Source organism: Hyperolius riggenbachi, chromosome 2, assembly GCF_040937935.1.
Source record: "Hyperolius riggenbachi isolate aHypRig1 chromosome 2, aHypRig1.pri, whole genome shotgun sequence".
NCBI classification, from domain to species: Eukaryota; Metazoa; Chordata; class Amphibia; order Anura; family Hyperoliidae; genus Hyperolius; species Hyperolius riggenbachi.
This window is the reverse complement of record NC_090647.1, coordinates 488,069,043-488,085,882: the sequence shown is the minus strand read 5'-3', so window position 1 is coordinate 488,085,882 and position 16,840 is coordinate 488,069,043. Positions and strand designations below refer to the sequence as shown.

The 16,840-nt window shown below is 43.4% G+C and overlaps 1 protein-coding gene across 3 annotated transcripts in view; it reads left to right on the top strand.

Moving 5' to 3' along the window:
• GET1 (guided entry of tail-anchored proteins factor 1) overlaps positions 1-15,430 on the top strand; it is a 103,894-nt gene extending 88,464 nt beyond the window's left edge. For all 3 annotated transcript variants that reach the window (XM_068270374.1, XM_068270375.1, XM_068270373.1), the window contains exons 4-5: positions 10,494-10,608; positions 14,820-15,430. In XM_068270374.1, coding sequence (XP_068126475.1) covers positions 10,494-10,608; positions 14,820-14,893 — 189 coding nt within the window. In that variant the 3' untranslated portion in view covers positions 14,894-15,430. The remainder of the gene's footprint in view (positions 1-10,493; positions 10,609-14,819) is intronic.
• The last annotated feature ends 1,410 nt before the right edge of the window (positions 15,431-16,840 follow it).

Below are 16,840 nucleotides of genomic sequence, written 5' to 3'. Positions count from 1 at the left end.
ACTGCATTGTGAATTTATCAAAACAAATAGCTATTAATAAATGCAGAGCTGAGTACCACAGCAGGTCCTGGGCAGTGGTGGTGATCCAAGTTGTTTGCTCGACAGGATAGTGGAAAGATAACAGATCCTGGGCAGTGAGCAGATGTACAGTACACTGTGTGACCACGGGAGACAGGCTAGTGGAGAGATAACAGATCCTGGGCAGTGAGCGTGCAGTACACTGTGTGACCACGGGAGACAAGGTGTAAGTGCAGAACAGGAGTGTCTGATGTGCGGATCCTTCTCCTCCACAAGCAGCGTATTGGCTGCATTACTCTACTTACTACCACTCTTGCTCCTTCTGGCCAATTTTACGCATGAAACGCTTAAAATAGTACACGTAAAAAGCGCACATACATAAAATTGTACGCATGAAAAAAATCGCCACTTTGACGATTAGGAAATCGTCTTGCCGCAAATCACGATTTCGATTTTAAAACGATATTTTGTGCAGCCCTAGTGCACACGTTGCGTTGTGTGTAACGTGTAGCAATATTTAGAAAGTGCTGCATGCTGTGCGTTTAGCAATACATTTGCTGCATTATGTGTGTTGCACATGTTCAATAATGTAAAGTTTTTTGTTTTTTTTAAATGTAACGCATGCGCCGTTTTCGTTCCAGCAGTATGCAACGAAAACGGTGCACCTAGAGACACATAACGCAGTGCAAAAGAACGTCCAATTTCATAACCTACATGCGCTGCGTTAGGGGCACATTGTGCGACTTTAACGTCGCATCAAACGCATCGTCCCTCTGTGAAAGAGGCCTAACGGTAAGTCTGCGCATGTGGAGTAGTGCAATTAACCTGTCCTGATGCTCAATCAGTCTTAAGATTCTATTCAGTTTCAACCACGTTTCAGTTATAATTCCACAATTAGTAAGTAGGATCAGTCACTTAGTGATCCAGTGTAGCGTAAGACTGTACTTTATTGAAAGCTATAAAAACCCATTGAACTTGCACAGGAGCAGAATGACATAAAGCTCTGAGAGATTATGCGGGCCCTCCCCATCTGCTGGTACCCACAATCTCTCAGCTAGCTCACTCTCTGCCTCCTACAAGCCTATGTCTGATTCCATTGCCATTCATTTGATCAATGGCACACGGCTGCTCCGGAACCTTAGAGGAATACTATTGATTAAAGCATTTTTTGTTAAAAATGCTGTATGTTAGGGAACACATTACCACAAGTAAAATCCTCTGTCAGTTTTAGATACAAAAGTGTCGGGCTCTTAAAAAGCTAGACCACGTTCCAGCACGGAGGGAGGATGTTCTTTCAACACCTCAGGGTATAGTTTAATAAACACCTTGCTGAAATAATCTTACTCAGATGGGGGTAAAGGTGCATACACACGACCTGATTTCTTCAAACTATGACTGTACACACGGGCAAACTGTCGTCAGAACGGCCGCCCCGCGGGTGGGTCTCACGACCCGTAGTTTGAAGAAATTAGGCGTGTGTACGTAGCTTTAGGGGTTAAAGATTCCAGCAATGTGTGTTCCTTTTCTTCTGTACTCTGACTGATAAAGATCCTGATAATGCCTTTGTAAACAGCATCTCTCCCTCTCATAGCAGCCTATGAAGTAGATGCAGCCTGGAGTATATCATCACAAGCAAGACTGAAAGTCAGTCAGTCAGGAATAGTTATGCACATCTCCCTGCTTGCAATAACTACAGCAATATTACAGCTCATCTAGTTAACTCCTCAGGTCAGCCTCCTCATCATGTCTCCTGCATGCTGTGACACAGTGAAGTATATTTGTGAGCTGTGTGAGGAATGAAGGATGATTTTTAAGCAGGGAAAGAGGGAGAGAGAACTGGGCGAATAAATAAAAAAAAAAACCCTAGCACTAGTGGTAATGTGTACCCTAATATAGAGTATATAAAAAAAGTTGTTTTAATTGATAATGTTCCTTTAAACAGACTAAGGAACTGACCCTGTAACAAACATAAAAAGGTGTGCAGTCTTGGACTTCCGGTTCCGGCGCCTGGATGAGCGGGTAGCTAACAGCTCGCTCCGCTGACAGAGTTCTTGCAGGAGGCAATTATCCGTGCATCCGCACCTACCAAATACACCAGAAGGTCGCGGAATACCCACCCTACACCCAGACAGCCCTGCCAGCCATTATGGACCGCTACTTGACGCGATCCGAGAGAAAGAAGGGAGATCGAGACCGCACGCAGGGGACCAAGATGGCCGCCGACCAGCGCAGCCAAGACGACCTAAGCAGCTCTCCCCGCTCGAACACCTCAAACGAACATCATGCTCAAAACTGGGATCATGACGGAGAAGACCCAACGGAAAACCGTGAGTGCCAAACACCCCCTGACCCAGCCAACTACAATGACATAGCCACTGCAGTAGTAAGACAACTCACCCCGCGACTGCAAGATATGATCCACTCAGCCATAACACAATCCCTGAAGCAAATCCAGAAGGAAGTTCAGGCCCACACCCGCCGCTTACAACAAGCTGAGAAACGCATATCAAATGTCGAAGACGAGCATACGCAGTGTAAGTTGAAAATTGGCAGGCTGGAAATGGATAATACATCTATGTACAACAAGCTCCAGGATCTGGAAAACAGATCCCGGAGAAGTAATGTCAGGGTGGTAGGCCTCCCAGAATCTCATGATCCCGCCACGCTGCTCACCTTCAGCGCCACAGATCTCCCACAGCTGCTGGGCATCACAACCCCATGCAAGGCAGAGAGGGCACATAGGGTGGGTCCACCGCGAAACGACGCAGGTCTAAGCAAACCACCTAGAGTGGTAATGATTAAATATCTTGATTATGCCGAAAAAGATATGATTATGAGAGCCTATCGCCAACTTAAACAAAAGCTTGAATATCAAGGCACCCATATTAGACTGTTTAATGATTATTCACTTGAGGTCTCTCGCCAGCGGCAGACATTCAACAAAGCCTGCACAACATGCATAAATAAAAACATAAGATTCGCTTTGGCATTCCCCGCCACCCTCAGGATTACAGAACCGAACGGAAAACAACACTCTTTCCGAGATGCAAAGGATGCAGAAACCTTTCTGTCCCACTTCACACCAACGGAAAACGCAGAGGGGGAGGCAGAGGAAAGCTAAAATCTATCCCAAATTGATATAAGCGGTGGGTGCCAGCACAACAACTCACTCAGAAGTAAAAACCCCAAAGAATGGGACAACTAAAGCCTCCTAAGAGAGACAGAACTCTCTCAGCGTTCAAGCTAATGTTTTTAAAACGTAGCTCCAGGGAAGAAGAGAAGTCGCTTTGCGCAGTAAAGATTTGCTGTTATGTTATCATTTGTTTTACATACTTGCAAGTTAGCCAACTGAACAGCCTGTTATGCATGCAATTCATATATAATGTCGTGTCTTCTGGGGAAAAAGGGTCAGGGGAAGGGGTAACTATGTTGGCTCACGGATACGAATATGTGATATTTGATTTGGGGCTTCTCGACTTTGATCCGCCTTAAAGCTGTGACATGACTCTACGCATTGTTTCATGGAATGTTAAGGGCTTACGATCCCCACATAAAAGGTCCATGATCCTAAGACACCTAAAAAAATTGAAGGCCGATATAGCCCTCCTGCAGGAGACACATCTAGATTCTGCCCAGGCAAATTTTTTGAAAAAATGGTGGGTGGGAACAGTCATTTGCTCTCCTGCACAAGAGAGGAAAGCTGGGGTGATCACATTAATCCATAAACGCTTGACCCAAAAAGTTGTTGCAACAGAACATGACACAGCTGGCAGGTGGATCAGAACGAGAGTGAAACAAGGTTTTGAGCCCCTGGATATTATTAATGTATATGCACCCAATGAAGACAATGTCGACTTCCTCCGCACTTTGAGAATAATAATAAATACGACAGTAGGCAGCAAATATGTAGTGGGAGGGGACCACAACTCAATACTAGATATGGGAGAAGATAGATCCCAAAAACAATTCATTAATTCCCTTTATAAAAAGAAAATAAAACAAAGTCGATCCTTCAAGGAAGATCTGTGTCTGCATGATGTCTGGAGGGTATTCCACCCGTGCGACCGCCAGTATACTTTTTTCTCACCCCCACATGACATGTGGTCCCGTATTGATTATTTTCTGGTATCAAATCCATTATTAAGCAGAATCAAAGATGCTGATATCAAAGACCTGGTAATATCTGACCACTCCCCTATCACCATAGATATAGCAGATATCTCCCCGAAGGGAAATGATATACTATGGAGATTCCCAACGCAACTCTATGAAAATGACGAATTCAAAGCACTAATTAAACAATGGTGGATGGAATACAGCTCAGATAACCGACTGCATGCAGACCAGCACTTCCTTTTCTGGGAAACATCTAAGTCAGTTCTGAGAGGCAAAATAATAGCATACCTGGCCGGAAAAAAACGACAAACCCAAAAATGCTATATGGAGGCCATCTCAAAATTGAGGAAAGCCAACTCCAAGTTCCAATCCCATCCCACAACTGATAATAAAACAAAATGGCAAAATGCTAAATCTGAACTAGATAATTGGCTTAAAGCCAAAGAATCACTACACACATCCCACGCCAACTTAAAATTTCATAAATATGGGAACAAGATGGGGAAATTACTATGCAGACTGACGAGAGAAGCTGGTCAAATGGTGGACATCCCTGCTTTGAAAGACACCTCAGGTCTCTTGACACATGACCCCAGGCAGATCAACTCTCTATTTCAAAATTTCTACACACATCTTTACGCAGAAAACTCCCCTCACCCAGATCCCAATAAAATAAAGACGATCCTGACCAATGCAAAACTTCCTCAGTTAACTGAGGTCGACCTCCAAATACTAAATAACAACATCACCACAGAGGAAATAGTAACCACGATTAAAACACTGGCCAACGGGAAAGCCCCAGGCCCAGATGGCCTAAGTACTGAATATTACAAGCTACTAGGCCCAGAAATAGCCCCCCATCTAAGAAAAGTATTCAACACTATCTTACAAACAGGCACATTACCGGAAACTGCTAACAATGCCTATATCAAAATTCTGCCAAAAGCAGGCAAAGACCCATTATTACCAGAGTCTTATAGGCCAATTTCCCTACTAAACCAAGACCTAAAAATATTAACCAAGATAATGGCAGACCGGCTAGCAACACTCATGCCCAAACTTGTAGGCCCTCACCAAGCAGGCTTCATAAAAAACAGATCAGCTGTAGCCAACATAAGGAAGGTGCTCTTGGCCATGGACTATGCAAAATTATACCCAAAATCAGCTAAGAATTTCGCTATACTACTACTAGACGCCGAAAAGGCCTTTGATAATGTTAATTGGTCATGGCTAAGAGCAACTCTTACTCAAATGAAATTTGCAGGGAAATTCTTATCATTAATAGAGGCCCTACAACACTCTCCCACTGCCCAAGTCTTCACACAAGGTTTCTTATCATCCAAATTACCACTGAGCAAGGGAACAAGGCAGGGATGTCCATTATCCCCTCTACTATTCAACTTAGCTCTTGAGCCCATTGCCAAAATTCTATCTTCTACGCTAGAAGGCATAAAAATAGGGTCCGAAACACTAATACAAACCATGTTCGCAGACGATGTGCTCCTCTTCCTCTCACATCCCCAATCTCAAATCCCCCAAACCTTTCAAATACTCGAAGACATGGGTAAAATCAGCGGGTTCAAAATAAATAAATCCAAGAGTGAATTGCTATGGCTTTCACCATTAGCATCTTGCCAGATACCACCAGGGTGTACAGGGATCAAATTAGCCTCAACAATAAAGTACTTGGGGATAGTATTAGCTAGGGACTCAACGACAACATACGCCCTCAACTACCCACCGCTATTGGCATCCATAAAAAAACAGCTAACACACTGGGAAACACTGCCCATAAACCTCATGGGTAGAGCGGCCCTACTAAAGTCAATCTCCTTCGGAAGACTATTATACCCCCTCCAAACCCTCCCCTTACTAATCAAACATCAAGATTTGAAAGATCTAGAGAGAATGTTCACCAGATTCCTATGGGCAGGGAGAAAGCCCAGGATAGCCTATGCCAAATTAAAACTCCCTAAACAATGGGCAGGCCTGGGAATTCCTAACATCAGAAACTATAAGCTGGCGTGTCTATTTAGACACGCCAGGGACTGGGTCTGTAATATTAATACTTACTCCAATACACAACTAGAAGCAGCTTTTTCTGAACCCTGGTCATTATCCGCAATCCTCCACACAAAATTTACTAAACTACCCATAAAAATCAAGGCCAGCAAATTAATAAAAGACACGTGGGTAACATGGAAAGAAGTCCGGAAAAAATTTAATTTACCCATGCATGTATCCAAATACATGCCCTTATGGGGACACCCTGGGTTCCCTGCCAGTTTATCTCATGCAGGGTTTAGCATATGGGAAGACAAAGGACTAAGAAACCTGGGTCAGTTATTCGACCTACGTAACAACAAATGGAAATCCTTCAACCACCTAAGACAGGAGTACAACCTTCCTAGGCACCACTTTTTGTTTTACGCACAGGTGAAATCTTATGTTATAAAACAAATGAGGAACCTATCCCAAGAACAAAAGATAAACAACTTTGATACTTTCTTAAGCCCCGGCGCACATAAACTCCTTTTGTCAACAATACAACAGAAGCTTGATCAAGAAAAATTAGAAACCCGTGCTCTACTTAGTTTCAAGGCCTGGAGTAGAGACTTAGATGATGGTGACATCCCCAATCATATTATCACAGGAAATACAATTTTCAGACAAATTATTAAAAATGAAACCTGGAGAGAGTCACATTTTAAACTCATCCACAGGGCAAAGTTTGCATTCAATATCAAATATGCTCAGCCACCATCCTATTATCAACCATGGTGCCCTAAATGCCGAACCCCCTCTGCCAACATCTTCCATTGCATGTGGGAATGCCAGACAATCAAGATATATTGGGCCAAAGTCCGACAATTTATCAAAAATCTATGCAAAAGAAATCTTCCTCTCTCTCCGCATCTATACCTATTCAATTCAACAGATAAAACACAACAAGTGGAATCCACTGTCTCCATCACAAAAGACTCCCCCAACACTCTCTGCCACTTGACAATAGCTGCAGCCAGAAAAGTAATTTATAATAAATGGATATATCCGGATCCTCCTACCACATGGGACATACAACAAGAACTTCTCCACTTGTTCAATATAGATAAGACTGAGGCCCTACTGCATAAAGATGCCCTCTCCAAAAGATTCTTCGAGAAATGGAAACATTTTATAGGATACCACTTCAATCGTACAGAAATCCAAAGTTTAATGAAACCTTTCCAATATACCGAATGGTACTCCACCATGGACCTACTGGGAAAACTAGGCCCTTTGCGTATAATATGAGCCATACCATGTTATTAGCTAAAGAAGATTAGCCCTATCATTTAAGTAGTAAGAAATAATTACTGTAATAGTCCGTGAGCCAACAAGTTCAATAAGCCTCAAAAATATACTCAGCCAATATATACCTTATACACCAAAGAGGGAGGGGCGGGAGGGGAGGGAGGGGGGAGGGGGGAATAACAAAAAAGAAAAGAAAATAGTGTTCAGGCTGAAGAGGCTGAGATATATGTAATATGGATACTGCCAGCTATGCTGCCAAGATTTGCTAGATGACTATACAAATGCAGGCTTATTTTCTTGTCTCAAACCCATGATAACCCAACCATTGTGATTATCAGTTCCATAATGTTGTATTGTATACAGAACCTCTTTAACTTGTTCACAATAAAATATGTTTAAAAGGTGTGCAGTCTTGTCATTTTTTGATAGTTGGCTGTGTTCACACATAAAAGATGTACATTTCCAGTCTGGTCCAGTCCTGTCAGTTTTTTATGCATTTCTATGGCTGTGTTCACACATAAAAGGTGTATATTTCCATTCCAGCTAGGTAAAATTAGATAAATAGAAAACTGATGTAAAACACTGACAGGGACAGTACTGGACTGGACCGGAAATGTGCAGATTTATGTGTAAACCAGGCCCTAAAGTGTACCAGAGACGAACACTTATAAAAGATTTATTCATACTTTGGGCTTACTCCAGCTCCCTCCGCCTTCTCTTGGTAGAAGTCCCATAAGTTTGGCCAGTCAGGGTCAGTCGGCGCATGTGCAGTGCGGCTGAGCGCGCACCCCATCTGACTCCTGCTGCTGGGGGCGTTCTGCGACTGTGCAGTAGTACTGCGCAGACGCAAAGCACTCCCAGCCACGGGACTGCATGCGCAGTGCGCACTGACTGGCCAAACCTACGAGGCTTCTACCGGGACCAGGAGAAGGCGGAGAAAGACGTTGTGGGAGTGATTAATACGGAGGGGGCTGGAGGAAACCCCAGGTATGTATAAATCTTTTATAAGTGTTCTTCTCTGGTTTACTTTAACCCTCCTGGCGGTACGCAGTTTCAGTGGCTGCGTCCGTGGGAGGGATTTTTTTGAATAAAACTTGTTGCAATACTTGTAGCTTGCACTAGGCTAGCTACCAGTGTCCCCCAAGTCCCACGCACCTCTCTGATCCCCCCGATCGCAGCTGCTTATATTTACCCAGCCGCGATCCTGCGAGAAACACAGCCTCCGCAATCAGCTTCAGTCGTCGCTATGGCGACAATCGGACATGACATCATCGATGTCATGACGTCATGCGCAGTCCCGATCCTCCCCATAGTGAAGCCTGGAGCTGATTGGGAGGCTGCGCCATCGCGGGATACCTGGGGGGTACGTATTTCGGAGGGGACCGGAGGGACTTGGGGGACACAGGTAGCTATCCTGGTGCTAGCTACCAATATAACAGGTTTTATTTAAAAAAAATCCCTCCCTGGGCCATGCAATCCTCTGTGGTGGCTACCCCGAGTGTAGGTCGGGGTTACCACCAGGAGTATTCCAACAGAAACAACACACTTGTCTAATGGCAATTGTGCCTCTATCATCTCTGTATAGTAGAATAAACTCCAAGGGATCTGGTCAAGTAGTTTACTATATCAGAAGTGCATGGTTGAGACCTAGGACTGAGTTTACTATAGCCAGATGTTTACTATATCAGAGTTCACTAGATTCTACTGTGTACATCAAGTTTTTTAACAAGCTATACTCTACTGACATACCTGAAACTACTTTGGTGTTTCTCAGGCCACTGCTCTAGAGTTCTGCGTGTTTCACTGGGGTATCTGCCTTGCATAGCTTTCAGCTGGTACTGAGGTAGGAGTGATTACACCTTGAGGGCTCATTCACACTGGGCAATGCATGCACAATTTCGTGCATGCGTTTCAACGCATGGAAGCGCGAGTTGCAACACGCTAAAACGCATACGTTGGCAGCTTCCATCCATTTTCGTGCAATGAAAAAATGTGTGCATCGTGCGCTCGGATGTTCCCAGCCGCATTATAGAGCAGCCTACAGGAGCGCACACTGTAGTGTGAATGGTAGCTACCTGCGTTACGGACAATATGTGCCGTGCATCATGACGGACAGCAACACCCATAAGTGTGAAAGAGCTCTCATGTACACAGAGCCGGAGCCCTCATGGATGTGTAGGATGGAATTAATTTGTCACTACAGTAATCCCAGCAAAGCTTTAGGGGTAAAAAGAGATGCAATACATTTTACTTTCTTCTTTGTGCAGACTTAAAGGACACCCGAGGTGAAAATAAATAATCAAATAAACAATTGTATGTATCCTCCTTCTCCTAAAATGACTTTTTAAGACATTCCACAGTTTTATTTTACATTTAAATCTACTTTTTAAGTTTTTACTGATTTATTGTTTTTGCTCAGTGACACATTCATTGACGTATGCCAGAGCTAAAATCTATGAACTATTGACCCTTTTTATCTCTTTTCTGCTCTCAGAAGTAGAGCTACTCAACTCCGAACTTGGATGAAATCCGGATAGTTGTTATCCGGATTTTATCCTGTTAAATCAAATCGCGGGGGGGTGGTAATCTTACCTATCTGACGTCTTCTTAGGTCCGTCCCTCTGCGCCTCCCACGATGCGGTCCAAGTGGCAGTCACGTGATTACGAACACTTCCTCCTTCGGGGTTGAAAGAGGAAGTGTTTGTAGTCGCGTGATGCATGTGGAACGCATCGTGGGAGGCGCCGAGGGACGGACCTAAGAAGACTTCAGATAGGTAAGATTAACCCGCACAGGTAATACTACTAGTACTAGTACATACTGAGACCACCTTATCTGGAAAAAGCAGTGCTCTAAGATAAGGCCCACCAATGGGTCATCATAGCTCTCAGCTGGTACTGCGATGGACGTGGTTACTCCCAACTGAGGTAATTGTAATGATAGTAAACCCAGCAAAGTTCCTCCATTCTCAGCAGGGAAATAGGCTGTGGTTTTCTTTTAACTCTATTTTATTCTCTGAACTCTGTTTCGCGTCTATCACATGGTAACCTGTGCACTTATTTTACAGGCTGCTCTGATGATCTCCCTTATATGGAAGTATTACTCTGAGCCTGTCACTCAGCTGCCCAGTAAGTGGATTGCACCTCTGGAGCGACTGATAGCCTTTCCTACAGGGATTGCAGGTAATGATAACTCTGCCTTTATTTATGTTTATACTTAGCGTCTGAGGTTAGAATGGGGACTGCCATACAGCTTTTACCTCTAAAGGGACATGAAAAATCAATGGGCGTTTCAACGCTCTAACATCCTCCAATAGCTGAAGCCTCCAGCACACCACCCAATGAGGCCTCAAGCAGGTCAAAACGTTTTTAATAGACTAAATATTTGAGTTAATAAACATATCCTATGAAAATTTTGGGCCTTAGTCTGTAAATTTCAATCACATTGTCAATACAAATTTGATTTTAAAAAGTGTTAATTTTTAATGCTCACGCACGGAGAGGCAAAAACCCAGAAGATTGGTGGCTAAATGGTAAATGGTAGGTACTAAATCTCAGCCAATTGATTTGTAAGCTTTCCTTGTGTTTTGTGTGGGTTTCCTCTGTCTGATCCATTTTCCTCACTCATCCCATGAACAGTGATGCTCTCACGAGTAATGAGTGCTTAAGTACTCTAATCTGTGATTTAAATGAGCTTTAATTGACTCAGGTGTGCGGCAGGGAGTGAAGGGGTTATTTACCCATAAGTGCACATCCTCCCTCCAACTAGCTTGCATGGGTCCTATTGGACACTTTGCAAGCCTCACCACCACGCACTCCCTCCTTCCGGCTTGAAGGAGGAAGTGCGAGCAGTGAGGCTTGCAACGCATCCAATAGGACGCGTGCAAGCTAGTTGGAGCGCAGGGAGGAAGCGTACTTATGGGTAAATAACCCCTTCACTCCGTGCCGCACACCTGAGCTAATTAAAACTCATTTAAATCACAAATTTGCGTGCTTAACCACTCGTTATTACTGGTGAGAGCATCACTGCCCACGAACATGCTATCAAAAGAAACCAGAAGCGAAAATAAACCGATGACGTTTTGTACAGCGCCACGGAATATGTTGGTGCTTTATAAATCAATAATTATCTACAGTCCTAATTCTAAACTGCCGTGATTGTCCAGCTGCTCCTGGGCTCCTATGCTTTCTGAGTGCCGCCATCACATGCTGTCACCACGTAGTGGTAACGGTGCAAGTACTGCATCACATTGCAGAAATCAGCCTTCATGTGATCCTGAGCCACTGTGCAGCGACAGGGTCATATGCATAGGCGACACCCGCCCCTGCAGGACAGGAAGTACGTCCTTGGAATTCCCGTTGATCTGCGCATGCACGCCGTGGCACACCGTGCTCCCAATGTTCACATTTGGGGGTTGCCCATTTGCTGTGTTGCAAGGGGCTTCAGTGCAAATAAACTGATGAGATGAACAGTTGTATCTATCCTCCTTTAAAAAAAGACTTTTAGATATTCCACGGTTTTATGTTATGTTTATAAACTTTAAAAAAGTAGATTTTTTTTTTCTTTCTCAGCTTAATGACAGTCTGTCCCAAGTCTCAAAGAGCTCAAATAAATTAACTATTGACCTTTTTTTATCTATCCCCTGCTCTCAGAAACCCAGTTCTCTGCCAGTGAAGTATTTTAAAGCTGTAATTCATTATCAGTGTGGGACACTATAGTCCGACTGGGTCCCGACTGAAGAAAAACTATCCGTTGCATAGCTGACTATTCACTCTTTCAGGAGGGAAAGAAGAAAAGAAGCACAGCATATTTATTTGTATGCTTGCCACTGTACATACGCATGCCTATCTTATCATGTCACATGTCACTTCAGGTTCCCTTTAAGCAGGGAATTACTGATGTGATGGGAACAGGCCGCTCCAGGAGTTGGAGTTGTACGCCTGGCGCCTTCCTTCAGTACAGTGAGAACACTGCTGGCAGCTGCTGCACAAGTGATGATGTCTTCTCTACTTCAGGAAGAACAGTCACTTCGTCTCTCTTCCAAGCTATTTCATATTTTATTTTCATTTCTTTTACTTTTTTTGCAGAAATTATTTAAAATTCAATAAACAGTTCAAACCCTCCGCTACATTTACACATGAAAAGTAAACTTAAACTTTAAGCAGGCTAGTGGGATTGTTCAGCTTTGAGCTTGTGTTACTTGTTCGCTGTCATAGTGCTGCTTTGTATGGTAACATTTGCTTGTTGTTATGACCTTTATTCTGCTGGCATCTCCCCATTCAGTCAGCCATCAGCGTGGTATTTTTCTGGCTGTGAGGAGACCTATTGAGGCCGCAATAAAGGTTTTGTGGCTGCAATAAAAGAAACTTCCAACCACAAATTAGGCAGTTCGTTTTTTTGGCTTCTAGATTGGTGCTTCAGCAACCGCAACCATCCCAGCTCCACCTCACACCTAGATTTCCTCTCCAGCCACCCAGCAAGATTCCTTAGGAGTGATTTTACTATTTCATTCACAACAACATTGAGAAATTGATTAAAAATATATGGAAATATATGGAAACATATATATGTTGAGTCAAACCTATCAATATATCGCTTAAAGCTGTCATTTAAGCTCACATATTTTTTATTGCATATTGTTCTTTTTATCTCCTTATTTACAAATTTCACATGCATCATTTTTGCATTCATTTTTTTCATTGCCAGGGTGCCTGGGTTTGTCGTAGCTGCACCACACCTCTCACAACTTCAGATCAGCAGGTTCTATAAACTTGGTCACTCCCAGAGTGCACCTCAAAACCTTTGGAGACAGAGCTTTCTGTCATGCTGCCCCTTCCCTTTGGAACTCCCTACCATACGCAGTAAAGACAGCCCCATCCCTGGAGTTATTCAAATCAAGACTGAAAAGCCACCTGTTTAACCTGGCATTTCCAGACTTATAGAATTCTTCCTCTGTTCTACGACTTGCCAATCAACCAATTATTGGTCGGAACCATGCTTATGTGCTTTGAGTCCTACGGGAGAAAATCGCTTTACAAATGTTGTTTGTTGTTATTGTTTCTCAGGAACAGCTAAATCAAATTTAAAAGTTGTATGAGAAATGGCAACGTCCTCTGTTCATCTTGCTAGTAATAACAAAAAATAGAGTCTGTGAGGGTGAATGCTGGCTTTCTTTCCACCCCACCTGAATTGATTCTTGAGCTTGAGTTTTACAGGTAGGGCATACTATGGAGGTTCATGATACTTTGGGAATCCCAGGGTAGCCCTGAAAATTGAGCTCGGGAGACCTTTTTATCTCAAAACTTTTCTGCCCAAATGATTATGGTGTAGAAACCCTGTGCTAGAAGCTGAGGCAAAAGCTGATGTACAGACATTTGTTTGTTATAGTAAAATATGTGATAAAATATTATTTAATAATATAAGTGAGACTCCAGGCTCACAGGTTAAGACATTATGCAAAACATCAACCTCTGTTGATATATAATCTGTACTTAAAGTGCTAACATGCATATAAATTGACAACCCAAATTGCACTCTGAATAATTTTTTGCCCACTCATTGGGTACCCTGCTGTGCCATTGCTCCCTCCCAATGGGGTTGATTCATAAATAGTACTGCACTCAAGCAGCGCAGGTTACAACTGGCACGGTGAAGCAGCGCAGATTATTGCTAACGAGTCCTGTCAGCGTAGCATGTACTCTTATGCGTGATCCTTCCTAATGGCTTAATGGCCTTGTAGCGCGACTGCAATACCTCAGTAGTGCAGCTGCTACTACATTAATTAGCATAGTAGCGGCGGCGCTACTGAAGTATGGTGGTCACGCTATGAGGCCATTGTGCAGCATTAGGAAGTATCGCACAGAAGTGAAGAGCGCACACTAAGCTGACAGGACCGCTCATAGCGAGCGCTTGTTAGCAATAACTCGCAGTGCTTAACCTCGCAAGTTGAGGTCAGTACGGTTTATGACTCAACCCCAATATCACAAGCTATGATAGACTGAGGAGGACGAGAGGCCATTTACAGCTTCAGGTTTTTAATTTTTGCCACATGTGGATGGCTGTTATTGCCATGGCGATACCATGAACTTTGTGAATGAAAATCTGAAGTTTATTTATTTCCACTTCAGTCTTTTATTAGAGTAGATTTAAAAATTTGGCCACTGCAAATCTCACACGTTTGTTTTAATAAGTCTGTAAAATGAACTTTTTTGTAATCTTTCAGATGTTTACAACTCAAGACTTTTGTTACACTTAAATGTTTGTTTGTTTTTTAGCTCTTATTTCTATAATGGGTTGTATTGTTCTTGGAGTTTTCTATTCTGTGGAGATTGTTGTTCAGATCCTGTGTGATATGACCTGTCGACTAATTAGTTCATTATGTATGTTATTCCAGGTGGAGTTGGGATTACATGCTGGCTGGTGGTGTGTAACAAGGTGGTGGCCATCTTGCTCTACCCGATCAGCTGAGGTGGACACAGGTGTGCAGATGAGACCACATCTCTATAAGATGTCTCTTGAATACTGAGCTGTGAAGCTGGCGTGTAGCCTGCAGCCTCAAAGTCTAGGACCTATTTATTCATGTCTGTTGTAGAATGTCATATGTGACTGTATTTGTTTATTGCTGTTGATATGTAACAGTGGGCCTGATGCACAAAGCCGCATAAAAATACTTATGGCCATGCAGCAAAACGCAATTTTGCCGGAACTAATGGCAGGGGGTTGCGTACATCATCCTATCAGTGCAATGCGCGTTACCAATGCACAAGCTGCTGTGGTAACGCATGGTACAATGTGCATGTACAACACATTACCATAGCAACACATTCATAGGGTAATGCGCACCGCCCCCACCTCCCCCGTGCTGCCTGTGCAAGGTAATTTTACCGCTGCTTCATGCCTCCGGGCCCATTGTACCTACCAGATTTTGTCGAACATCTCTACACATTTTGTTTGCTTTTTTTTTTAATTTTTGAAACCTGGAATAAAAAAGTACATGCGCTCAAACCTTTTACTGAAAAATTGGTATTTTGTTTATGGTTGTGTATGTTTCTCTAAGTTTGGTGACGTACAGGAGATTTCTGAGATGCATTAAATGAAAGCATCTCTGTCAGGTAATTTAATTCATTTTAAACACACTTTCCCTTACTTTAAAGAGACTCCGTAACAAAAATTGCATCCTGTTTTTTATCATCCTACAAGTTCCAAAAGCTATTCTAATGTGTTCTGGCTAACTGCAGCACTTTCTACTTTCACAGTCTCTGTAATAAATCAATGTATCTTTCCCCTGTCAGACTTGTCGGCCTGCGTCTGGAAGGCTGCCAAGTTCTTCAGTGTTGTGGTTCTGCTATGAACTCCCCCTTCCAGGCCCCTCTATGCACACTGCCTGTGTATTATTTAGATTAGGGACAATGGCAACTAGAAGGAGCACCACAGCAGTAAAGTATCCGGGTGCCAAGGTCAAGGTCTGAGTGCCCACAAAGACCCACAACAGTCCAAACATCAAAAAGGACCGGCACCGCTGTAAAGTATAGTATCAAAGCTCTTTTATTCCATCAAGTACGGCTTGGCAATGACAGACGCTGTTTCGGGCGATGCCCTTTATCAAACTGCAGAAGCCTTAGTGAAAACACCAGTGAACAAACCTTTAAATAACCCACCCCCAATAAAAACACCAACCGGTGTCATGCTAGGCGGAGCAACAGGCGGACCTGGTGGGGGACTACATGCCGTAGTATGCAAAGGTACTTTGAGTCATTTACCTGTCACCTGTAATCTAGATGGACGTCATAGCCATCAGCCAATAGACTCCACGAAGTTTCCCGGATGAGCGGCGGACAGAGGGGCGTTGCCCACTCTGTTACCTCCAATGGAAACACAGCGCAGCGCTAATAGTTGGTCGCACTCAAATGACGCGATCAGCTTCATCGTGGGAACACATCCAGTGCGTCCCTCCATGCCAACATCACATCCGGTATAGCCGGAAGTGTCAGACACAACATGTATCCGCATACGTGGAGCGCAAACAATGCGCACCACCATGCGTCCAACCATCGTGGGCATAGTATGTATGTAAGCAACAGCCAAAAGTGGTTGCCAAGTAACACACATGTTTAATCACTGCGCCAGTCACATGTGCGAACGGCCGATGCGCCTGGTTCCAGAGGACGTAAAAAAACTTATAAGGTCAAGGTGTCGTAATGCACCACTTGACGCATAGGAACAAGAATTAATATGGGACCAAAAGTGCCAATATCATCCATAGGACCCACAAACATCGGCCGATCACAACAATGTTCAAAAAAACGTTCAAAAAAACACAAAAATTAAAAATAAAAATAAAATATCCGGATTTATACAGGTAAATGAATCCACACCTCACCCTACACCAGGTCAGCCACAGTCACACCCAGGGGT